Source organism: Zootoca vivipara, chromosome Z, assembly GCF_963506605.1.
Source record: "Zootoca vivipara chromosome Z, rZooViv1.1, whole genome shotgun sequence".
Taxonomy (NCBI): domain Eukaryota; kingdom Metazoa; phylum Chordata; class Lepidosauria; order Squamata; family Lacertidae; genus Zootoca; species Zootoca vivipara.
In genome coordinates this window covers 31,358,677-31,384,171 of record NC_083294.1, presented here as the reverse complement: position 1 = coordinate 31,384,171, position 25,495 = coordinate 31,358,677, and the positions used below count along the sequence as shown (strand labels likewise).

Below are 25,495 nucleotides of genomic sequence, written 5' to 3'. Positions count from 1 at the left end.
TCCTCCCTGCCCCAGGTAAGTGCTCATAGGCTTCTTACAGCTGTGCAACAGGAAAATATTCAGCAATGGTTTTTCTTAGGAAAGTAATGCCCTGATAGGTAAGCATTTCCCTATCTCAGGCTAATCTACCTCATAGGGTTGTTGTGAAGATAAAATGGAGAGGAAGAGAACCATGTATGCCACCTTAAGCTCCTTGAAGGAAAGGTGAGGTATAAATGTAATATTAAAATAAGCAACACAAGAAAAGGAAAACATTCCTCTCTGGCTCAAGATACGATTTCAACCAGGGATGGGTCATTCTTTGCCCTCCAAGTGTTGTTGAGCACCAACTCCTATCAGCCCCCCAGCCAGCATGGTCAATGGCCAGGGGTGATGGGGACTGTAGTCCAACAACAGAAGAGTCACACATTCCGTATCCCTGCATTAAATGAGTCTATATAGGAGGTTGCCAATCAGCCCATTGGTTCATCTAGCCCAGAATTCTCAACACAGACTGACAATGGCTCTGTATGGTTTCAGGCAGGAGTCTCAATCTGTCCTACCTGGAGACGTCAAGGATTGAACCTGGGACCATCTACATGCAAAGCAGGTGCTGTACCACTGAGCTACAGAACTCAAATTTAGAAAAGGGGACAGTGAGAATTCCAGTTTGCAGCGTTGCTTAGCACCAAATGGTCCTGTGCCAACAGAAACCAGGATCTGATGCTTACTTGTAACACATCTAAAAGGCTAAGCTAAACTTTAACCAAGCCCCTTGTTCTCTCTCTCCTGCCTTCAGCAGACTAGCGGCAGATCTCCGCTTTCAGTACCCAAGCCCTTATCAAAAGCTTCCTTCCCATTTCCTTCTCCAGTGACTAGCCAGGCCACGGTAACATTTTGCTGCCAGTCTGTTCTTGTTTGTATGCAATTAGTTCTGCTGGCTTTATTATCGTGACCAGCCAGAGTTTGCAAGGGCGCAGGGAGGAAACACTGGGGAGAAGGCACAAGTGTTAAAGAGATTGTGCCAAGCACTTGTGTCTTTTACAACTATACAACAACCTGAAATCCTAACAGGTGCTATTTTACATAACGTGATGGGTTGAGTGTCACCAGGGCTATTTTTTCAGCCAGAACTTACTGGAACTCAGTTCTGGCACATCCCAGGTGGGTGCCATTGCCCTTCTAAGAGAACAAGGGAGGTGTTTGTGGTGAGTTCTGGCACCTCTTTTTCTAGAAAAATAGCACTGAGTGTCCCCATACTTGTGCAGCTGTTTCAAGGCACAGGAATGCGTGTGCGCGCACACACACACACACGCACACACACATTTCTAAGTACAATCCTAGCATGAGTGCATTTCAATTAAATAAAAGGGTTTTAAGGAAATTGTTAAATGTTATTCTTTAAAAGCTGTTTATTCTCCTTAATTTCTGCTGGTAGCTTTGAAACGTCTTGATTCTGTACCCTAACTAGCATGAGTTGATAACAAGAGCAGATAATCAGAAGCAAGTCATGCTTGATGGCAAGGTCCAGGCAGGTGGGTGTGGCTTGGCCAAAATAGCTCTGTCAGCAAAGGGCATGAGGCTCTTTATCTCAGGGCTGTGGGTTCCAGTGCCACATTGGGCAAAAGATTCCTGCATTGCACAGGGGTTGAACTAGAGGCCCCCAATGGCCCCTTCCAACTCTACAATTCTATGAAATGGTGGCATAGGCTATAGGGAAAGCCCTACTAAACAGTGGTGGGCAGTCATTGGGCAAGAGGAACTAAATGTTTCCCTGGTGCCTCCTTCCTAAAGCTTCTGCCCGGCTTAGGGAAGGAGGCGTGATGCTCACAGGCACAACATCCCCCCCCCCCCAAAAAAAATCCTTTGCAAGCTGGTGCCTCTGGCCCTAACTGTTCCCCTATGAAAAATGTTACCGCACCTTACTGATACATACTTATAAATATAAATACCACACAGGTGAAGATATGGAAACATTCATTCAGAAATTGTCACTTCAATCACACACACTCCCCGCCGCCTCTGTCTTGCATTTGTAAATTGAATGAGAAATGGACACTGGTGAAAATGTGTGATCTGAGTATAAAACGACTGTTTCTCTTTCACTTTTTATACCGCATTAATGATGTTCACAAAAGTTTCATGATCTGTGTTAATATGCTTCCTCAGAAGTAAGTCCTACCATTCAGAGGGAGTTTACTTCCTGGTAAATCAAATGCTGCTAATAAAGATGGCTAACTTCCTTCCTTCCTTCCTTTTTCTTTCTTTTGGCAGGGCCCTGCCCTATAATGACAGCCTGACAAGCAGAAATGTAACAGGTGTGCCATTTCCCTGCCATTGAGATGAAGTGGTGGAAGATGGGCCACCAGTTTAATTTGCCCACATCTTGGGCCAGTCTTAGAGGCACCAGCTGCAGGGCCTGTGAAAACACTGGCAACTCCAGACATAGCCTATTCCCTTTTTGTCATGTTAATTTTGACAAACCTGAGCTCTTCCCATTCATTTTTGATGTCTCACCTGGCACAAGAACAAATTGACAGGTCTTGCCTGTCATCAGCAGTCCTCTGTCTTTGATCTTTAAGAAACACCAATAGATGTTTGAGGTAACTGGGGAAATGCTTTAAAATGTATGCAAAGTCTTAAAAGGATGCCTGCATGAATACAGCCAACTATACCCCCCCCCCCAAAGCACTCACATGCGACTGTCCCATCTCTGAAACCATTCCACAGCGGGTGGCCTCTAAGGAATGCCCAGTGGAACACACAGAGGCTCTCTCTTTTTCATCTAAATTAGTTAACAGGCAGCTTCTGTTATCACCTAAGGGTGTAAATTCTACCACGGAGCGTATCCCTGGGCAACTGTTCCCATGGAAACATGGAACTGGTCTCACATCACCAAGCCAGTTCAAAGGTCCAGACAATAGGTCTCATGAGGAAGCTGTGGTTGGGATCTTCCGCTGACTACTCAAGTGTAAATCGACAACAACTGTGCTTGCTTTCATGAGGCTCCTCTGGATCAGCCTGAGAGTGGATTATTATATCTGTACACTTGTGTAAACGAGAGACTGTTGAACTTGAGATGCTTATCTCGTTGCTCTCAGCTAAGAGGTCCAGCTGTGTGACTTGATGCCTGCTCAGCCAGCCAGCCAGATAAAGGTCACCAGCGAAACCAACACCGCTTCTCCTGTTCTAATCATATATTGAGCAGTCTTGGTTGCAAGCAAACCAACCAAGAGTCAAGTTGCATCTAAGATACTAATAAACATAATGTGGCATACTACTTTAGTGCACTACAGCTAGGCTTGGGGAAGAAATTAGTTTGGTTTACAATTTAATGTGAGCCAACGTCCAAATCCAGGGTACACCTGCATCAGCACAACCATACACTTTCACTGCCCATGCTACAACAAAGCATGTCTCTCCCATTTCAATCTCTACAGCCACAGCAGGCGCTGTAACTCTCCAACGGTTTGACTTCAGCGCTCTTCCACTGTGTCCAGAGACAGGTGGATGTCAATCAACATTTAAACTAAAAGAAACTATCCTTCCAAAATCACATTTCTGGGCCTTTCTGCATGCAGTAAGTAAACAGCTGTATGATGTGATGTTTTTCAAAAAGAATTTTTAGCTGCTTGTATGCACCTTTGGCCATATGTTGCTGATATTGGAGACGGGATGTGTGTGTGTTTCCTTCCCACACTAATGATGGATTGTGCCTGAATTGATAAAAGTTGTGTGGCTGTTGTCACATCCCTTAGGTTCCTTTCTTGTTCCTCCAGCCAGCAAAGGTTTGTGTTATGAATTTGAGTTAGCATTTTCAGAGCTTTTTTCTATTTCATTTTTCATTTAATGCCTGCTGTTCAATAATTCTAATCTTGTGGGAGTTTAGGATATCAGAAGGGAAATTACGTGCCTGCCTGACCTATGGCAAACCTGGTTAAATGTAATGTAATTTTGCCTGCAGCTAACAATTGCTGTCATGAGCAGTACTTTGACCTAATACCATCATCTCTGTCTGCTACGTCTGGAATGAGCTCGCAAAATGACAGCCCACATGAGTGAGAGGGAGGTTGCAAGAAACAGATGATCCCAAAACACACCCACCAATCCCAAGCCCCTACAAACAAAAAGCAGGACAATGTTTGTATACATGTCACACAAATGAAAAAATACTGAGGATCCATTCCAACAAAGGTCAGTAGAAAATAAAGCAGGGGTGGTTTTTTTAATACATTATTCTGGAACAGAAGCTGAATCATGATGACATAGTCTGGTAGCATGCCATCATTATTATTTTTTAAAAGACCCCAGCAACTATACTATTACAAATTTCTATTTTGTGACACCACAAAAATGTGTACAAAAATGCTTGCATTTGGGGAAGTGTGCATTAAAACTTCATGTATTACTGAAAATACCCAAAAGTGTTTTTATTAGGATGAATTAGCATTAAGATGAGGACAAATTTTGAAGAGGACTCTTCAAGCATGAAAGCATCCAGTTTTGCTGTTACAGATGCACTATGGCGTTTCTTCTCTCTGTGCTCCACCTAGTGGTCATTTCTCCTCTGATCACTGCTGTGGATACAGGACCCGACTGTCTGTCTCCTGGCACAGCAGTCCTTTCCCGCCCAAGGGGCAGCTGCCCTTGTGGGCAGCCATCTGGGAGCCAGATACAAGTGGTGGACATAGCCAGAAGCAGAAATGCACAGTATAATGGATTTGACTCTTTCCTTTGTACAGTAGGCTAAATTCCAGCCATGCAAAAACCAGATCTTTCTACACACTCACAGAATCACAGAGTTGTAGAATTGCAGAGTTGGAAAGGATCCTAAAGGTCATCTGGTCCATCATTTATTTTGTTATCATCACGTTGGGCACTGCTTTCCTTTTGGGTGAAGACAGAGGCAAAGTAGGTGTTGAGTACCGGTAGTTCCACCCAATAGCATTTCTCTATCTTCTAGACACAGAGGACCTACTACTTGCTTGTTCTTCCTCTTGCTTTGAACACAGCCAAAAACACCTTTTGTTACTGTATTATTATTATTATTAACCTCTCTTGCAAGCCTGAGCTCATTCTGAATTTTTGCCTGCCTGACCTCCCTGCAACTGCTGGCTACTTGTATATACTTCTCCTTTGTGATTTCTCCTTTCTTCCATTTGTTATATACACTCTTCTTAAATTTCAGCTCATTTGTAAGCTCCTTATGCAGATGAACTGGTTTCTTTCGATGCCTCTTACTTTTCTTTCTTTCACAAGCATTTAGCAATACAAATATTAAAAATAACAGTTAATTAGAAAACAAACAGTTAAGCAAGCATATTAATAACAATAAAACAAGATATTGGATGTTCATTTGCATGCTAACTTTCACAACCAGTTATTGTTAAAGGCCTGGAAACGATGCCATATAAGGAACGACTTAGGGAGCTGGGTATGTTTAGCCTGGAGAAGAGAAGGTTAAGGGGTGATATGATAGCCATGTTCAAATATATGAAAGGATGTCATATGGAGGAGGGAGAAAGATTGTTTTCTGCTGCTCTAGAGAAGCGGACACGGAGCAATGGATTCAAACTTCAAGAAAGAAGATTCCACCTAAACACTAGGAAGAACTTCCTGACAGTAAGGAGCTGTTCGGCAGTGGAATTTGCTGCCAAGGAGTGTGGTGGAGTCTCCTTCTTTGGAGGTCTTTAAGCAGAGGCTTGACAGGCATATGTCAAGAATGCTTTGATGGTGTTTCCTGCTTGGCAGGGGGTTGGACTGGGTGGCCCTTGTGGTCTCTTCCAACTCTATGATTCTATGATTCTATTATTGTTAGGGTTGTCAGGTAAGGAGCATCCCAGACACTGAGATTTCATGTTCCAAACCTGAGACCTAGGGGCGGCTACTGGTGATGTCACAGAGGCAAGCCCCAGTGATGTCATGGAGGCGGTCACTGGAGACAGAGGTTAATTGGGAGAGGGGAAAGGAGAAGTACAGGGGGAACCCCCTCCCAACCAAATATCTATGTTATAATTTGCACCGATAACTATAGCTCTTTTCCCCAAATTAACTGCAAGGGCTGGTTTGCACATAAAGCCTGTCTCTGTCTGGCTTGCTCCTTTACTGCTTCGTTAAATACAGAAGCCGGGGAGGACCAAAGCATTGCCTTTTGAGCTGTGTTTACCAGCATGCTGCTTGTTCACATTTCAAGCCCAGTTTAAAATAAACCATGGTTTAATGTGACACCATTATTGGCTTCTGGTTTTAGTTTGGCGTTTAGCCAAAGTGTGAGTCTTCTTCCTGTGTAATGCAGAACTCATTTCCCAGCAGATTTTAATGCATCTAAATTGTTTCCCATAAAGTGCACTGTGTTCAACTCTGTGTGTGCGCGCACACACTGTTTAAATATACACCAGTTCTGTGTGAGAGAAAGTGACTACCCCACCAAAGTCACCCACCTGTGTAGGGACTTCATTTTGCTTTTCAAACTACTTTTCTTGGAAGATTTATAGCCAAACACTGTAAGCAAGGTGTCGACAACCTTTTAATCTCTCAGAGCCCACATTACCTTGTGGGGTGATATATCAGCTGCATGCTGGCATTCTGTGGGGCTGAAGACAGTATTGGGCAGGGTGAGATCCAGGAGTGGGGGTCACCTCTCTTTTCTCACTATTCCTGACACCTGTCTCTTTCTGACAACCCTCTCTCTTCCTCTCTCAGTCCCTCCTTGCCCAACATTCTGCTGGGAGAAGGAAATATTGTTTTTGCAAAAGTCTGACATGATTCCTTTCAAAGAGCTTTTGGCATGAGAGCCACAGGCTACTTCCCCCTTGCCCCCACTCTAATCACTATACTACTCCACAGTCTTCCACTATTTTTTTGTCCCGTCCCCCCCCCCCTTCTCACTGCCCTTCAGCACAGCAGACTTTATCTAGGACACAACTTTAATCTGCTCAAATCCCTCACCGTTAACTAGTTTTATAGCACTTATCTTCTAGCTTTTCTAATTTCACCATCTTTCTCCAGTGCCAGACTAGTCTAGTTTGTAGTTTGCAGGGTTGGCTCAATACATTTCACCCCTGGAGGCAAAATCCCCCCCCCCAATGCCCCTGCCCCAATGATACCCACAGATCTGAGCTCCTGCCCCACCCTCTCCCTGCTTCTGCTGCTGTGTTCACACTGCTGCCAACCCTGCCGCAACTCACCTGCAGCTGCCATGATCCAGTTGCTGCTGCAAGCAAGGGTGCAGCAACGAGGGCACAGCAGCAGGGGTGAGGGCAATGGCACTTTGTTGGTGGCACAGGCAAAGCCCCAGCAGGGCTGTCAGCTGCACAACTGTGGTGGCAGGGAGGGGGTCAGATTTGCCACCCAAGGCCTCATGCACAATAAAGAGGATAATACCACGTACCACCCTGAGCTTCCCAGAGTGAGAATCTAATATGAAACTTGCTAAAATAATCATGTAAAAGGGCACCCAAGTGTGGTTCATTTATTAAAATTTATTTGCCAGTATGTTTGTATTGTCATCAATGCTGCTTTATGAATTCACGTACACTGAAGCTTTTCGATGTATTGTCACGGTCTCTGCTTTTTAAATTGCATCACTGTGGCTCTCCCTGCTGCCATTGCCCGCTTGTCCAAGTCTCTCTCTCCCAAGATGCAAAACTTGCAGCTCTCTAGATGTTGCTGGACTTCTACTCTCATCACCTCCAGCCAAGTATGGGCAATTATCAGGGATAATGAGAATTGTAGTCCAACAAATTATGTAGGACAACAAGTTCCCCATCTCTGATCTATCCAGGACACTGGCTGACTGTTGTCTGCAAATAAGGAAGTTTCAGAATGGTTGTAGAACGAATGGCTGTGCTTTCCTGCAGGTGCAGAGAGGTCAATCCCAGGATTAAACCAACACATGACTGACTGAACCGTGATGCGATCCATTACAAGAGATTTGCTGAACTGCCCAATTGGTGTGTTCCATTTTCTCAAGCCATTTAAAACAAGTGACAAATCTGATTGCTCCTTTCCTCAGACACTCAGGGCATAGCCCGTTCAGGAAATCGTAGGCATCTTCTCACACACACCTTGTCATTTCTGGATAAAGAAGCAAGGCCTTCAAACTGACAGTCCTTTGGATTTGCCGTTTCCCCTCCCTTGAATGTCCTTGGGATTAAAGAAACAAGGGATAGTGAATACATTAAATCCAGATTAGGTTTAGCTGGATGCAGTGGAGCCATCATCAGGGAAGAGCAGCACATGAAAGCAAGAAACAGGTGAGAGTTTCTGTTTTAATTTCACCCTCCCGACCTAATAGGAATTCTTCAGCGTGCCTTGGTTTGCTAGCCATATTTGAAACATATTTGAAATATATTCCTGGCCATGGCTTTCTGTTAGGTTAGGCCTAATTGACTGTTTTGGGAGATGATCTTCAAGATGATCTTCAATCTCTTACAGAGCCAAATCCTGGATCAAAGTCGATGTAAAGAGCTTTTTAAAGAGAGATTTGAGGAAAGGGTGTATTTATTTATAAAGTGTTTTTTTAAAAAAATAAATCTGCACTTTACTGTAAGGTCCCAGGATAGATTACAACCATATAATATACAGGTATACTCACTGCACTTGGGGGTGGGGGTATCTTAGCGAAGAACTGAGTAAGAGGCAACATGATACAAGTATATAAAGAATTATGCATGGCATGGAGAAGGTGGATAGAGAAAAACGGGTTCCCTTGTAACGCTAGAATTCATGGGTTTCCAATGAAGATGAATGTTGAAAGATTCAGGGCAGACAAAATAAAAGTACAGTACTACTTCACCTGGCTCACAGTTAAATTATAGAACTCACCCCCATGAGAGACAGCAATGGCCACCAACTTTGATGGCTTTAAAAGAGGATTCGACAGAGAAATAGGCTACCAGTGAATGCTCACCTTCATGGCTATGATCTGCCTCCACAACTGGAGGCAGTAATGCTTCTGAATAGCAATTGCTGGAAACTTCAGGAGGGGAGACTGCTGTTGTGCTCAGGTGACTGGTGCCCTGTTTGCATGTCTGCCACAGGCACCTGACTGTGGTGGACTAGATGAAGCATTAGCGTGATCTAGCAGGCCTGATCTTATGTTCTCATGTGTGTAGAAGGACTGAGAAAGCGCCATTCAGTTCTGCTATTCAAAACAAAATCATGGGGCCCAAAATCTTTGATTTTAAGCATGTGTTTTGTACTGGGTTCCGTTGATAGATCCTGGGGTCTTAGTTAAAATCTAAGAGCTGCTATTTATTTATTTATTTATTTAGGAGAAACTGTTTTTACTTTATTAAATTATTCTAAAATATAAGACAAGAAGGTAGAAAAAACAATGCACTGTGTGGCATAGAAAGAAAAATGGGGAAAATCGTTGTCCTGAGAAGTTCACTAACTGCTTCGTTTTTAGGCATTTTTAAACATATAAAAACAAAGGATCCCAAATCTAAAAAATGGTTTGTCGAATGCCTCCCATATATATATATATATATATATATATATATATATATATATATATTGACAACTTGTTGTTTCAACTAAGCAAACAAACCCTTGTTAATGTTCTAAAAACTGTACACAGACAAGTACATTCATGATATAATTAAACTACTAACTTCTGGCTTAACAAATATCCCATAGGAGACAGAAACAGTGAATCAGGTCACTGAACAGGGACAAACTGCATTTTCTAAGCAATCAACCTGTCCTATACCGAAGTACGCACATAGCCACCAGTAAAGCACACCCACCCACCCCATTTTTCTAAAGGGACGAAAATCTTACAACGGGATTATTGTTGCTTTGTTATTTTCCCTCAAGGACAGCGGGGGAAAGCCAGAGACTCACCCTGCCCCTGTTCATCTCTGTGGTTTGCTGGAGTATGTTTCACCTCTTCTCTTACTGCTGGTCTTGGCTGCAGGCTCTCCAAGAGCCATTGAGGTAAATCTGGAGAGCAAGGGTATCTGGTGCCCTGTGGGACTGGTGGGGAAGAAGGCTGGGAAGCTGGTGGTAGGTGAAGGCAAAGCCAGTTATAGATGGAGCCACAGGTTGAGCTAACTAACTTTGTCCCCATCCTCATTCCTATGGATTTCTACAAGGGTAACATACTAAGGAGGATGAAAGTAACATGTGGTGGCTAGTTGGTTGTAATCCTGGAAATCAAGCCCCAAGTTTGAGGCAAGTGCTCTTTGGTGAGAGAACAGCAGTGATTTAACGTCACAATGAAAAGCGTTGACTTCTGTGGAACTGGGAGATGGCACAATCTTGTTCTTTTGCTTTGATGGTGCTTTGATGGTGTTTCCTGCTTGGCAGGGGGTTGGACTGGATGGCCCTTGTGGTCTCTTCCAACTCTACGATACTATGATTCCTCTGGTTTCTCTTCAGATCGTATAAATCTTTCGCCTTTCCCCTTTTTTTTAATGAACTGCTGCATTTATTGCCTAAGTAAGCAGAGCATTCTGGGTAATGAGAGACTCACCATACATCTCTCTCCAAGCTTTATATGACCACTGAATTCTGGTTTATTTGCATAGTGCCAAACAAAGGTTGCTAAGGCAATCAGCTGAAGGCCTGCTGGTTGCCAAGTGATCCACTCCTTGTTTCCATCCACTTCTGTTCCAAGTATATGTTGCCCTTTCAACCAGGCCTGCGCCCCACAAAAAATCACTATAGCAACACAGAAGGCCTGCACTATGCTGCTACGCATGTCACATTTTCACAAAGAGAGGGGTTGGGTATACCATGTTCCCTCAGAAATGGCAATGCAATGATGAGGAAAGATGTGCTCTGATTAATTTTTGCCTGCCGTTTTTAAACAGAGAACGCCTCCACCTGTTGTGGTGTGGTGGGGGAAAGAGGAGAGAAAGAAAACAGACCCTTCACATCCCTGGTAATTCTCCTCCCAAAACAATGGCTTGTAAACATTTTTTCAGAAGAACTATTAGTCCCACTGTGGGAACCTTCAGGGCCAAAGTACTCATTACAATAATTACATTTTTGAAGCGGCGTGCTTAGGACTTGCCATGCATCCTTCTTAACAAAAAAAGCAGCCATATGGATGGAGATGAAGGGTGGAATGTGTGCACAAAGCAGTTGTTGTTTTTTAAAGGTGTTTCCATGCAATAGTTTCTCACAGTGTCCCCTGCAACAAAATATCATCAAAAGGCCAGCCCATGCTTTTTAAACATTTCATCTGGATTTCCCTTTACCATAGGAACTCTAATCCTCCCTCCCTGCAAAGGTGTTACCAGATTGCATCTTTACGTTATCCTTATCTTTCCCATCAGGAAAGTGACCATCCTTGTCCTTGGCCTAGACAGTGCAGGAAAAAGTTCCCTGGTGAAAGAAATCCAGAGAGGTGAGTCGCTGAGCAGAACTTAATGTCAGCTAAGCTTTCCAGCTCTTCCACTCCAGAACCTGAACTCAGTGCCTAGTAGAGCTGACAGGAGTGTCTCTAAAGGCTCTTCCACACTTAACCTTTGCTCTGAGTTTACAGGTCCGTGCTTTCCAGGTCTGTGTTCTGTTCTGTTCTGGTGCTTTCCCAAGGAAAACTCATGTTTTACCACTGAATCAGAGTGAACAGCAATCCATTTGCTCTGATTCAGCAATAAAACACCCTGGGACATAGACCTGGGAGGCCCAGACTTGTGCCTAGAAATGTGGTGCAAAAGAAAGTGTGAATGAGTCCTCAGTCTGTGCTGAAGACCTTTCTTTCATATAACATTCCTCAGCCAGTCTTACATAGTTTAGTTCTAGGAGACTGGCTGTGTGGTAGACCTGAGTCTCAGCATCAACCTACAACCTATGTTGCTGATTTCAGCTGCCTATGATCCCAGTACGCACTAGATGACCTGACACATTACTCTGTACAGCAGGCATCCCCAAACTTCGGCCCTCCAGATGTTTTGGACTACAATTCCCATCATCCCTACCACTGGTCCTGTTAGCTAGGGATCATGGGAGTTGTAGGCCAAAACATCTGGAGGGCCGCAGTTTGGGGGTGCCTGCTGTACAGCCATCACTTAAATAGTAAAGCTCTATAATTCCCTTAATTTCCGATGTTTGGGCTGTGAGTACCATTGCTCAAACCGCCAAAATGGCAATACCTATGGCCAAGAGAGTAGTATCTGTAGGCTTGGGGAAACCCCGAGGTTTGCAGAAGAACAGAAAAGTGGGAGACTACCAAAACAATATAATAAGGACTTAGGTTACATACATACCATACATTTAAAGCACACAAACAAACAAACACACCAAGAATATTGGGGCCTGTGGTTAACCCCTCACAGAGGTACACTTTCCAGCATTCTTAACAAACTACAGCTCCCAGTATTTTCTGGGGGAAGAAATGTGCTTTAAATGCATGATGCATACACAGCCTGAGTGTATGCTGACTGTCAAGGGAATATAATGGGAAACAGAGCTTGAGTGGGCAATGACCGCTCCACACATCAATGGGGGGTGCTTTTTGCGTGGACGCGCACAGCCCCCTGATCCCAGAGGGCGGCTCCCTGGGAGTCAGGTCTGTCACCGCCTTCCCAGGTAGGATGCCAGGGGTCTCCGCCTACCCAAGCCTGGCATCCAAACCTGCCTGGGGAGGTGTTGCCAGGGGATGGCCAGGTAAGGGGAGGGACAAACCGGCTCAGACAATAGCATTTGAATCTTACCTCCAAGCACCAGTTGGTTCCAGAGCTTCTCCTACCCTCCAAACCCTTCATTCATGTTCTTTTGCAGGTTAACCTTTTCTCTACAGGTTCTCAGGCGCTGCTATGTCAAGGCCACTGTTGAAGGGTCAGAAAGGAATTTCCCTGTATTGGCAGGTTTCGCCTTTCCCGTAGCAATACGTCACAACTTGGCGGTGTCAGGCCTTGGGCAGAATTCTTTGGCGATTTTCCTAGAGGGAGGGGCGTGAGGCGGAGACCTCACCCCCTTGCGGTGACAAGATCGGGGTATTGGGGGAAGCCTTGACCATGCCAATAGGTGTCATCACTTCCCCCTACCAGCGGCGGCGAACGGGGCGGGCTCTCTCTGCTTGAACATATGTTCTCCAGAGCTAGCCCCAACCCCCATACATGTGGATGACCCCTAAGCCTCCCAAAACCCCGGCTGGGGACTGGGAAGGATAACGGCCAATGCCTGAAGCCAAGGTCTCCCTACATCTGAATTTGAATAAAGTTGTGGCCAATTTGAATCCCATAGCACGTTGTCTCGTGTATTTATTCCGCTCGGGGGGGGTCACCTGCGGGTTTGGGGGACTCTGCCTGTCCACGCAAATACAACGGTATATCCTAGAGGAAGGACCTGAACAGGAATGCTTCACTGTGCAACATTTTATATCAGGCTCTCCTTGCAATTTCCAATAATTTTTCTGGATATTAGAAGAAAGCTGCTGTGGTGTATGAGCTTACCTGTATTTTTACTTGAGACTGATACCCACTGTTGATGTTTGTTTCGCTTGCTCTTGCTTTTTTTTTTTTTGCAGTCCTCTCCTGTGAAGTGCTTCCCATCACGAAGCCAAACCAGACGGCACTCAGGGTGGACAGGTTTGAGGTTTCCCTCATTGACCTGCCTGGTGGACAGCGGTCCTTGGGAAGCTGGAAGGACCAATACAGCACTGCTCATGGGATTATCTTTGTGCTTGACTCCAGCGATGTGGCAAGGATGGAAGAGGCCAAGAAGACTCTCTCCCGTGTTCTGGGGGACCCCAAAGTTTCAGGAAAGCCTCTGTTACTGTGAGATACTGATTCTCCTGGCACCTTCCTTCCTTCCTTTGTACCCTGTGGTGAATGAATGGGTATAAGATTCCTCCCCTCCCCCCCCCCATTTTATTAGACCCACTAGGATTCCTGTTTGGGCCCATGAGGCCATTTCAGCCAAGCTACATCCACCTGCCATACACTTGACATTATATATGACATCAGATGCTGGGCATGTTGGAGCCACTGACATGAAAGAGAGGTTGCAGGCAGAACTGATCCGAGGCGCCTGCAAAGTGCCACAGAGAGCAGTAAAGGGAGTGGTGTTATACCTTCCAAGTCATGCATGATCAGATCCACAAGGCAGTTTACAGGGAAAATGATGCATCTTCAAGCCATCTCAATAAGCTTACACTCAGCCCACTTCTGTGATCAGTGAAAAGTTCCAGGGGGCAGGTTTTAGTTCCCTTTGGAAGGCGGCCACTGGAGGCTCATTGGTGTTTTGTAATATCTGTGTTTATCTATAAACGCACACAGAGAGAGCATCATTGGAGGTGCAGGTTAAATGTTCCAAAAGACAGCCAAAGTCCATTACTCCCATAGTAGGTCTCACTGGAAACAGGTGCCGCTCCCTACAGCCAAATACTGTTACCTTACAGAGTTCTGGAGCTCTTCCAGATAATTACTGACCATCCATCCTGGTTTGCTTGCACAAAGCTATTGTGGAGGTTGTACAGCATCTACTCTTTATTGAGCATCCATTCTAATTTGTTTGATGAGGCAGTGATACAACAAATAGCATTCATCCTGATATGGTTGTGGGATGTTTATATATCTTCTTCCCATTAATAATTTGTTCATCCCACATCTTTCAGTGCCTTCCCCCATCACTTTCCTGACTAAAAAAGTCACCCCTTTCCCTTCCTTTCTTTTTTTAAAAATGGATTTATTTTAAAGCAGAGTGCTTTAATCTACTTTAGTTGTGCAGACCTAATTTGCTACTGGGATGCGGGTGGTGCTGTGGGTTAAACCACAGAGCCTAGGGCTTGCCGATCAGAAGGTCCCTGTGACGGGGTGAGCTCCCGTTGCTCAGTCCCAGCTCCTGCCATCCTAGCAGGGCTGGCTCTACGGCCAGGCGATGCGCCACGCAGCCGCGCCTGCCCTACCGTCGGCCGCTCCGCTGCGCGACAAACCCGCCCGCCCGCCACACAGCAGCGCCCTCGGCGACCACGCTGCGTGCTGAGCCCGGCCGCCCGCCCATCACGCTGGAAAACGGGGCGGCGAGGGGCGGCGGAGGGATCAGGCGCACCACGGTGCCAGGGCACCAAAGGTGCTTAAGATGGCCCTGCATCCTAGCAGTTCAAAAGCACGCCAAAGTGCAAGTAGATAAAGGTAAGGTAAACGGCGTTTCCGTGTGCTGCTCTGGTTCACCAGAAGCGGATTTGTCATGCTGGCCACATGACCTGGAAGCTGTACACCGACTCCCTCAGCCAATAACGCGAGATGAGCGCCGCAACCCCAGTCACGACTGGACATAATGGTCGGGGTCCCTTTACCTTTGCCTAATTTGCTACTATGTGCTTGAATCCTTCCCGCAAAACAATGACAGTCTGGAGCCAGGGCTAGACAGTTTAGCACTTTCCTAACCCTTTTCCTAATTAGAAGGGGTATATTGGGATGAGTTATCTCCTCTGACCATTACTTCATCTTTTTGGGCCCTCTTAGCACCCATGGCATAACACCGGCAGCAGGCCCAGCTCTAGGTGTAGTCCCGGTGGCGCGGAGCACCAGGGCACCGGGCTGGCAGGGGGGGCACTGCACGGCGAAGCCGCGCGGAAGCTGTGCTGCGCGCTGCGAGGGCGGGGGTGCCGGAGCAATCTCCGCACCTCAGCGCCAGGGCGCCCGACCTGCTTGAGACGGCCCTGACCGGCAGAATATCAGAGCTATTAGCAGTCTTTCATCAAGCCTAAAGTCAAATGGCTGGACAGTGTTCTTGAAGCTACCAACATGAGTCTGACCAAACTGCGGGAGGCAGTGGGAGACAGGAATGCCTGGCGTGCTCTGATCCATGGGATCACGAAGAGTCGGACACGACTAGATGACTAAACAACAACAAAGTCACCTTGACACCATACATTTAAAGCACATGGCTCCCCCACCCCCCAAAAATCCTGGGAACTGTAGTTTGTTAAGTGTGCTGGGCATGGTAGCTCAGTGAGGTCATGTGCTTTAAATGTGTGTTAAATGTGCTTTAAGTGTGTGGATCTGCTGATTCAAGACTGCATAGTAGACCTGGAGCCCTCCAGATGTTGTTGGGTTAGAGGATAAATTTGATTCAGCACACATTTAAAGCTTTAAAGCTCAGTCTATCAAGTTTGCACTTTCAAAAACAATGTGCGAACCAAAACACAGCAATTATTCGTAATCCATTCTTATCCAAATTTTGGGATGCAGTTCTCCAAACAAACAATGTTTATGAAAATGCATATATAAGGGGAAAGTGCGCATAAAAATGGAGATATTGTGGGGAGGGGGAGTATACAAATTAGTATTATATTATTAGGATAAATTTGCACTAAAATGCTGATGGATGTAAGATTGGGAAAAGGAGAAACTGAGAAGTAGACAGATCCTTTCACACTTGTACTGCAACTCCCACTAGCCACAGCCAGCATAGCCAATGGACAGCAATTATGGGACATGTAGTCTAACAACATCTGAATGGCCAAAGGTTCCACGTTGCTTTTTTAAATTGGTATAGCTACAACAGTGAGTGTGCTGTTTGCTAATGGAATCTTGTCTTCCCATCTGTTCTGTTTTCCAATTTCTATGTGAATGGTTCAAGGCTGGCAAACAAGCAGGACAAGCTGGATGCTCTCTTGCCCTGTGAGATCATTGAGTGCCTATCTCTGGAAAAGTTGGTGAATGAAAACAAGTCGTTGTGTCGAATTGTAAGTAAAATAATACCCCCTTCGCACAGGTTGGCTATTCTTCACAAGGGATGAAAAAAGAAGTCTCCCTTTTGTCCTCTCTGCCCTTCATGATGATCATTTCCATGGAGTTTGTACAGACTGTTACTTCCTCTTGCTAAGGTTACATATCCTATTTTAATCTCTTGCCAAATGGAATTGAGGCAATTGGGTTAGAGAGATCTGGACAGGAAGTCCTTGCAGTCAGAGATGATGGGAGTTGTAGTCCCACAACACCTGGAATAATGGAGGCTGGTGGCCATTGGGACTTGTAAGACATCAGTCAGCACATTTAGAAGCCATGACAGATGGAGCCAAATAATTCTAGTTTTGCCCCCATCCAGCTCCCTATGGTTGCACAAAGGCAACCCTAAAACTAAAAAGATAACAGCCAGTGACAACCCCTGCACAGGTTGTAAGAAGGCAAGCAGGAAGGGGCTAACTGAGAGCAAACAGACACCTCCCCTTGCCTCCTGGGTGGGTTGGCCCTGGAATTAGGCACTATCTTAGCAGTATCTAGCTCACATAAGGTCTAGTTTGCTCCTTAACAACTCCTGATGCATAGAAAATACATTAATGGTTGTTTGGCAGAAAGCAGCTTCTTGTAGCAAGCCGGTTCATCTACATCAATTTCCCTTGTCAGTTAGCAGATTTTGCATTGCACCAAGAAATCTCCCCTTTGCCTGCTGGTCTCAACATGTCACCAGAGAGGGCCTGCCAGAGTTTCTTGTAACAGACCTCCCTTAGGTATTATGGTTTTATTGTTGGCATCTATCTGCCAACTCACAAACTCCCCCACTTTCTTTCTTTCTTTTTTTTTAAAAAAATATGTTTATTGACTTTTATAACAGACAACAAATACAACAAAAATAACAACGACAAAAAACAAAACAAAAAACTTTCAAAATTCAAAAATACAAAAACACCAGAATACAAAAAAAACAAAAAAAATCTTATTTCATAATCTCACTTTTTATCTCATCTAATGACTTCCTCGTTCCTCCTCCTTCTGTGTTACAATGTAAATCCCTTTTAGTAATTTCAGAATCATATTAAACAACTAACTTTACTTAAAAATTGACTTAATTCTATATCTTATCTTCCTTGATATTTACCTTCTATACTATTCCATTTCTTTCTACATACCTATAACTACTTCTAACAATACTTATTTCTTAACTTGTTATTATCTACAACCTCCTTGTATCTCCTTCACTTCCATTGGTTCTACTCTCTTATAAGCTTATTCTTTAGATAAACTTTAAATTTTTTCCAGTCTTCTTCCACTGTTTCTTCAGTCCGATCTCGAAGCCTCCCGGTTACCCCAGACAATTCCATATATTCTATCAACTTCTTCTGCCATTCATCCACTATTAATATAATTCACATTATTTAATCATTGACTCATTATTTATTTCTACTTAACCTCTAATTTTTCCCTTAAAAATATTCCGATAATATGCTAAACTATTATTTCTATCCCATCTGATATGTTAAACTCCCCCACTTTCTTTGCCTTGAATGGGGCAGCTGGGTTTTCAGACTGGCCGTCCTCTATCTTCATCTTACAGGAACCATGTTCAGCTTCCAAAAGGCTTCCCAAAATCCAGTGCTGGACCATCGTTCAAGGGCTACATTGGTTATTGCGTACAATTGCCATCAACTACAGTGTACTGTGTGGTCGCATCCAGGAAGACAGTCCTGAACAGCAAGTGTCACTAGAGCAGGAGGTATCCAAGAAAGTACAGAAATCCAGGAACAGGACATCAGAAGCCAGGTTCCTCCTTCTTCCTGCAAGCCTATGCTGTGTGTAATGCCCACTCCTAAGATCTTAGAGGGGGTTGGACCATAGCTCAGTGCTGGAGCATCTTGCTTTGCAAGCAGAAGGTCCCAGGTTCAATCCCTATCACTTCTATATAAGGGTGGAGAAAGATTTCCTGTATGAAATCCTGGAGGGCCACTGCTGGCCAATATTGACAATATGGAGGTAGATGTGCCAATGGTTTGACTCAGTATAAAGCAACTTACATTTTCTGTTCCTAGAATGCAAATGGGAGGGGCACAGAATGGTGAGAAAAGAAAAGAGAGGTCAGTTTATAAGAAGATTGCTTAGTGCAGGGTGGTGAAGAAGAGAGAAGGGAAAAGAGCAAGGTGAAAATACAAGAAGGGAACAATTAGAGCAGAAATTGAAGCAGGAGTCAACAACATGGCACCCGAGGTTCCAATAGCACCCTTGAGGTCTTACCTTGCGGCCAACAAAACCTCTGTGTCCCTCACACACACTCTGCCCTCTTGGTCATAAGGTAAAGAGAGTGCTTGGCTTTTTCTTCTTTTAAAAGTACATAGTGATTAAGAAGGAAGTTGACAGAATGATGCTCTTTCCCACTTCCTTTTTCAGCTGTATATGGTTTTCAAAGCTCAGCATAATTCTATTGGATCTGATTCCTGGTAAAATGAAGTGTGTGCCTGACCTAAAAAGTAGAGTAAATGGGACAAACTGAAAGACCAGAGACAGAAACTACTACCCAAACAGCAGCAATTACTTGACATTGACTAAGGCTGAGAAACTGGGGCTGAGAAACAGTGAGGCCACATCGTCACCATATATTTAACACAAATTTATTTAGCACATCACCTTCTCCTGAAGGATCCTAGGAACTGTCCTTTGTTAAAGGTGCTGGAATGTAGTTATGTAAACTACAATTCCCAGGGTTATTTGAGGGAACCCACGTGCTTTAAATATATAGTAGGGATTACACCTGATTTGCTCAAGGGTCCACCAGCAGATCTGTAGTTGAATAGAGACCAAGTTCTCCAAAAACTACATTTATTTGTTGTACCACATAGACATAGAAGATGGCAGAGCTGTTTTTAGCACCACTCCTTAGTTTCAAAGTTGAAGGAATAGAATAATATGTACATATGTGCATCTTTTGAATAATTTATTATATCTGCCTTTAGGGAGTCACTGGCCAGAAGTGAGTGCAGCCATGGAGGAAATGCCAAGATGGAGGAAAGAAAACCCACAAAGCTGCCCCAGAATATCCCCTCCCAGGTAACTGGTGATTCTGCTATATTTTTATGCCAGGAATTTTACACTTTTAAAGATGCATTGTTTCATAAAATTAGTGACATAATGGGCAGGTTTAGACATCATGGTAAACCACAGTTAATTATTTACCACGCACGAACCATTTGCACCCAGTTTACTCCTTGCTAGCACTGGGGAGAAACAGATCACAATTCCTGCCTTAGCATTACATCTGAACCAGAAATATTGGGCCGTTTCACTCAAACAAACTCATGATCAGGAAGTCAAGAACAATCCATGTGTGGGCAATGGGGATGCAAAAAGGCACCTTGCATTCATTTCAGCAGCTCACATTCCATCAAAATTGCTGTTGCTTATCTCACTGTCCGCCGTGGCAAAACTAGATAATTTATGTGATTTATGTAATTAATTCCATAAATTACGTAAATTATGTTGTTGTCATGCTATTCCACCACATTCATTTCAGTGCAAAGGAAATGCAATGCAAATGTGGGAGGGGGTACATAATCAATTATGTATTGTTTGCAGGCTGAAAGGAGCAGCAACAATGAATGCCAATTGTATTTGCTGGATTGATCTCTGTTCTGGACATGAGATGAATAGGTGAACATTGGCAGTTTCCATTTTCATTGGAATTCTCCAGCATCCCTAGTGCGGAGGGCCATAGTTCAATGGTACAGCACTTGCTTTCCAGGCGGAAACTCCCAGGTTCAGTCCTTGGCACTGACAAATTGGCCCGGGCAACTTATAATTCCTTCCTGAAAGCCTGAAGGGCTGCTACCAGTCCATTACTGAGCTAGATCAGGCATCCCCAAACTGCGGCCCTCCAGGTATTTTGGCCTACAACTCCCATGATCCCTAGCTAACAGGACCAGTGGTCGGGGAAGATGGGAATTGTAGTCCAAAACATCTGGAGGGCCAAAGTTTGGGGGTGCCTGAGCTAGATGGACCAATTGTTTGGCTCAGTTATACAGCTTTCTATGTTCCTGACATTTTCTGTGCCACGTTTTCTGAAAGCATTCCCAGAGACAGAGCATTTCCTCATACGCAAGCACTTTGTTTTTGTTCAGCAAGAAGAAATGCCGGTGGCCTCCAAAAAAAAGAAAGGGAAATTAAAGCCAAAGGTGAAGAAGAAAAGTTTGGTGCAGTTGGAGAATACCTTGACAGAAGATGATGGTGCTAAAGCAGCAGCAAGTGGGAGCAAAGTGGGAGGTGTCACTGTCCGCCGTCCCAGCAACAAGGTTGCCCAAGAGAACCCCAGAGTTCTGGAAACAACTCTAACCCCAGCAGGTAAACATAGATTTCTTAGAAACATGATAGAAACACTAGAAGCATGAGATAAAGCAGCATAAGGAAGAACTGACAAAGGGAAGTGATGTTCAAACAATAGGAAATGCTCTTTTTTATCTGTATTATATTCCTATGTTTATGTATGTGTTGTTTTTATTTGATATGTATGTGTACACATATCTCATATGCGTATGCATGTGTATGGGCATATGTATGTATATATATATATATATATATATATATATATATATATATATGCTATATTCTTTTTTTTCCCTTTCCCTTTCCGTTTCCTTTTTTTCTTTCTCCTCTCTTTCTTCTACTTTACTGATTTGGAGTTGCTTTTCTGGGGTTTTTTTGCGTAATTCTGAGGTGTGATTTATGATTTATGATTTTGTTTTGTAACTCTGATATATAATTTATGATTTATGATCTTGTTTTGTAATTATATAATACGAAATAAAGGCTTTAAAAAAAAATAGAAGCATGACGATGAAGAAGAAGTACCTGTAGCAGTATTATATTATCATACCACCTTTCCTCTAAAGAGCTTGAGGTGGCATAGTAGTGGTCCCCTCTCCATTATATCCTCACACCATTCCTGTGAGTTAGGTTAGGGTTGAAAGACAGTGACTGGCCCAAGATCACTTCAGTGAGCTTCAGGGTTGAGTGAGTCTCTGTAGAACTTCCTCAGAGTGCGCTGTCATGGCCACATCAGCTGCAAACAACACCTCGCGGGTAAGGATCTGCTGTGCTTTCATCTTGGTGTGGACAGGCCTCCATCACTCCTTAAATGGAAGTCCACACTGTCCTCAGCTGAGCTGAACATTGGAGAGCAACAGGAAGAAGAATATGCTAAAGAGAGTCGAGATGAGAACATAGCCCTGTTTCACACCACCTTTTATAGAGAAGGTGGACAAGGATGAACCATCATGCTGCCATTGAAAAATAATCTCATTTCTCAATCAGATTGTTCCTCCAATTTTAGGGCCAGATCTTCTGTTGCCATTTGTAGCATTTGAATGTCCACCTGGTTGTTTAGCTCTAGGTTTAGCTCTAGTCCTTTTATTAGTCCAGTCTGCAATTTGCCCAGATAGATATTTAAACTTCTGTTGAAAGCTGTGATAGGAGCTTTCCTTATCTTGCTTATGTAGTAGTCTGATTCTTTGTCTTCCTCCATGGTTGTTAGAGTTTTCATGCCTATTTGTGTTCTCATTCCTCCCTTGACCATCTCTGAATCTGAGGCCTGAAAGACGGATTCGTCAATTTCTTCTTGAATATTGAGTCTTGCTTATTTCTTTTTTGGACCCTGGACTCTGTGTAGCTTTAGTCTGCCAAGGCAGGAATAAAGTTTTAGAATTGTATGTGTCTACTCTGCATCAAAGTAGTACTTAGGCAATTAGAGACACTAAACTATGTTGCCATCCAGCTCCTTAGCTAGCCATGCTCCCCAAACGTGGTGAATTTTCATGAGGATTCCTTTAAAAAAAATATGTGTGTAAATGCTACATATATGTGGAGAACTGAATTTATGATTGGAAAAATGAGAGATTGAGAGAACCACAACTGACAGATCCTTCTATTCCCTACTAGTTACCATGATGTGGCTCTGAAATCAGGTTTGAGTCTGTAGCACAAATCTGGGGTTCTGGTTAATTCTGTCCTCCTTAACCAGTAACTATGCAGTGGTACCTTGGTTTAAGTACACAATTGGTTCCGGAAGTCTGTACTTAACCTGAAGTGTACTTAACCTGAACTGAACTTTCCCATTGAAAGTAATGGAAAGTGGATTAATCTGTTCCAGACGGGTCCGCAGAGTACTTAAACTGAAAGTACTCAAACCGAAGCGTAGTTAAACTGAAGTATGACTGTAGGTCAAACCATAGTTTACTGTGGCTTGCAAACCATAATTTTTTTTCCATTCCCCCCTCCCCACTTCTCTTTTTTCAGGACAAAGCACAAAGAAGAAAAATAAAAGACTGAAAAATAAAGTCAAATCTCAGGAATCATCACAGACCCACCCAAGCGAGCACTTATCAAGCACTTTTGGTACATCTTACTCAGCTAGGAAAGGGATTTGTGGGAAGGATACTCATTAAAGCAACAAATAAGGTTGATTAGCTTTGGGGGGAACCAAAAGCTCTGCGTATTTTAGGGTCTTTATTGAGCCAGATTGTGGACAAATGTGAAGTCCTGTGGAAATGCAGGATTAGGCAAAATTGCATACAAAATGTGTATAAGGGAGAATTTCTCACTAAAATGCTGGAAAATGTTCATGAGGACTTGCCAAGTTATGTAGAAATGTGGATAAATAAATTTTCAAGGCTAGAAAAATTATAAACTGAGAGAACCCAGCTTTTACATATTTGCCCATTCCTACTTTAGACTATTTACTTAGCTGTCTTGTTCATCCTTGGGTGGATAACCAGGGAATGCATCTTCTTAAATAATTGTCAGATTTATATGACCCCACCTGCTGAGGCACCTGTTGTTGTTGGCATCCATGTGTCTTGAGAGGCACTAGTGTGCACCTCTGGGCATGAAGCCAGAGCACTGCATTAGCAGTGCCAAAGTGATCTCCCCAGGGCACAAGCCTGGGCAGTGTGGAGGTCCTGGGATCCCCAGAGGACAAGACCCTCCCTCTCAGCCCTCCTGATGTAGTCCAAAGGAAAGCTGAGCAGTATGTTTGGCACCAGCTTGGCTGCAGGAGTTGCTGGAAGGAGGCGGACAAAGGACCATCTAGCTGCCTTAGGGACCCCACTTTTGATTTGTGTAGGACTAAAGGTCTTATGTTATTTCCTTTGTATGCATAACAGTTAAGAAAAAGGAATTAGATCAGCCCAGGGTGGCTGTGTCCTACTTTACAGAGGATGGTCTCCTGTTTGAAGGGCTGTCTGCTTCAAAATTCTTTAAAGTTAAAGAGCCATAAAAAGGGAGAACTTTCAGAGACCAGTGAAGTTTTCCATCAACAGTTAGCAGCAGGATTGCAGACTGAGCAGGCACACAGGTCTCCTGGTCACAATCTTCCCCACTTTGTGCAAATATGTCCTCTTTTTTCCTCTTTCTGGCAATCTGAAAGTGGTCACCCTGTTTCATCCATGGTTCCTTCTTCCACAGATTTGTATCGGAGAGCCATGCTGGCTCTGAAAATGCAGCCAGAGGGCCGGAAGTCACAGTCTACAACCACTCCCTAAACGAGGTGCTCCACACTTTCCCTTGGGACTGGGGATTCAAAGTGGTACTAAGAGAATTGAAGAAACTGCAGCAGCGAGGCCAAACCTAATTCTGAGGTGTTCCAAGCTCATCTTTCTCTGCAAGATGTTGCAAGGTGTTTAAAGGGGCAGGTGTTAGCATACAGTTGGTAGTCAATGGAAAGATCCCATCCCCCAATGGAAAGCCAGGGTGCTTCCTGTCTGCCGCTATTTTCGAGGGGGTTCAATCACATACTGGCAAATTAAAGTTGTGCATTTATAAGAGGTCTTACACAACAAATCCACTTCCTTCAAAAAACTGAACTTCTTTTGCAATAAGGAAAGGGAAAGGCACTGGAATGTGTGGGATAATGCTAGCTTTGACACAAGCATCATCTTAACTTCCTGGAAGCAAATCATAACTAATCCTCATTAATAGCCAATGGCAGCTAATTTCCCTGCAATGAAATCAGGATGAATGCTCCACTAACAAGGCAACCGGAAGCATCCCTGGTCTTAGAAGCAGAAGAGCAGGGTGCCTTCAGAACTCCTCCAAGTCATTTTGCTACCTGAGGCAGAAGACAAGATGGTGTGTCCGCCGCCCCCTATTCTACACAGGAAGCCGAACAAGACTGGTGGTTGAATCTCTGCCTTCAGCATTGACAACAGAACAGCATCTCCACCGTGCCTGAAGGTAGCAGACTTGCCTAGGGAGCACATTGTAGACCACATGTGCACACAGCTCCCCAGAATCTTGCTGCTGCTCCCTGCCTCCCAGCATTTCCTGACTGAGCTGGTTGCCTCATTCTGCCTAATAGCTGAGTTGGCCCTGGGTGGCTTTGGGGCAGCGATGGAGAACCTTTTTCATTTCCTTGATGGCTAACTTTCCATGAGCCACATGCCAGTAGCGGGAAGAGCCATTGCAAAAGGTGGGTGGGGCCACTCCCCCCTCTCTCACACACACACATCCACACACAAATACAATTTTGCCTTCATACACATGCACAGATTATACCTACATGCATCTATTCTCACATATAAAACACACACACACACACACACACACACACACACACACACACACACTCAATACTTCTCTCCCTCTCTCCCAGACACTTCTGTGAAATTAGAATTCAACAAGATTTGGGCTGTGTAGACATAAAATTTTAAAGAGCATTCTGTGCACAGCAAGTGTGGACGTTTTCCAAATTGTCGCACTACATCATACATATCCAACACATGTTCTGAAGTTATTCTCCACTTCTTCTCATTCTTATTTTAAGTTGAGAACATTGGCAAAATGCAATATAAATTTGC

At 44.1% G+C, this 25,495-nt stretch overlaps 1 protein-coding gene across 1 annotated transcript; it reads left to right on the top strand.

The window, feature by feature from the left end:
* The first annotated feature begins 9,827 nt into the window (after positions 1-9,827).
* Positions 9,828-24,416, top strand: ARL13A (ADP ribosylation factor like GTPase 13A). The gene is made up of 9 exons (XM_060270398.1): positions 9,828-9,921; positions 11,268-11,338; positions 13,463-13,712; positions 16,522-16,627; positions 18,217-18,422; positions 19,607-19,700; positions 20,768-20,987; positions 22,938-23,036; positions 24,105-24,416. Exons 1-9 carry the CDS (start codon positions 9,863-9,865, stop codon positions 24,179-24,181), a joined length of 1,182 nt encoding a protein of 393 aa, XP_060126381.1. The 5' UTR covers positions 9,828-9,862; the 3' UTR covers positions 24,182-24,416.
* The last annotated feature ends 1,079 nt before the right edge of the window (positions 24,417-25,495 follow it).

Bases quoted from the DNA above. Each gene is read 5' to 3' on its own strand.
- ARL13A (XM_060270398.1), top strand. From the start codon at position 9,863: ATGTTTCACCTCTTCTCTTACTGCTGGTCTTGGCTGCAGGCTCTCCAA. The intron at 19,701-20,767 runs GTAACTGGTGAT...GTTTTTGTTCAG, and splicing joins CCCAGAATATCCCCTCCCAG to CAAGAAGAAATGCCGGTGGC. The intron at 23,037-24,104 runs GTACATCTTACT...CTTCTTCCACAG, and splicing joins GCACTTATCAAGCACTTTTG to ATTTGTATCGGAGAGCCATG.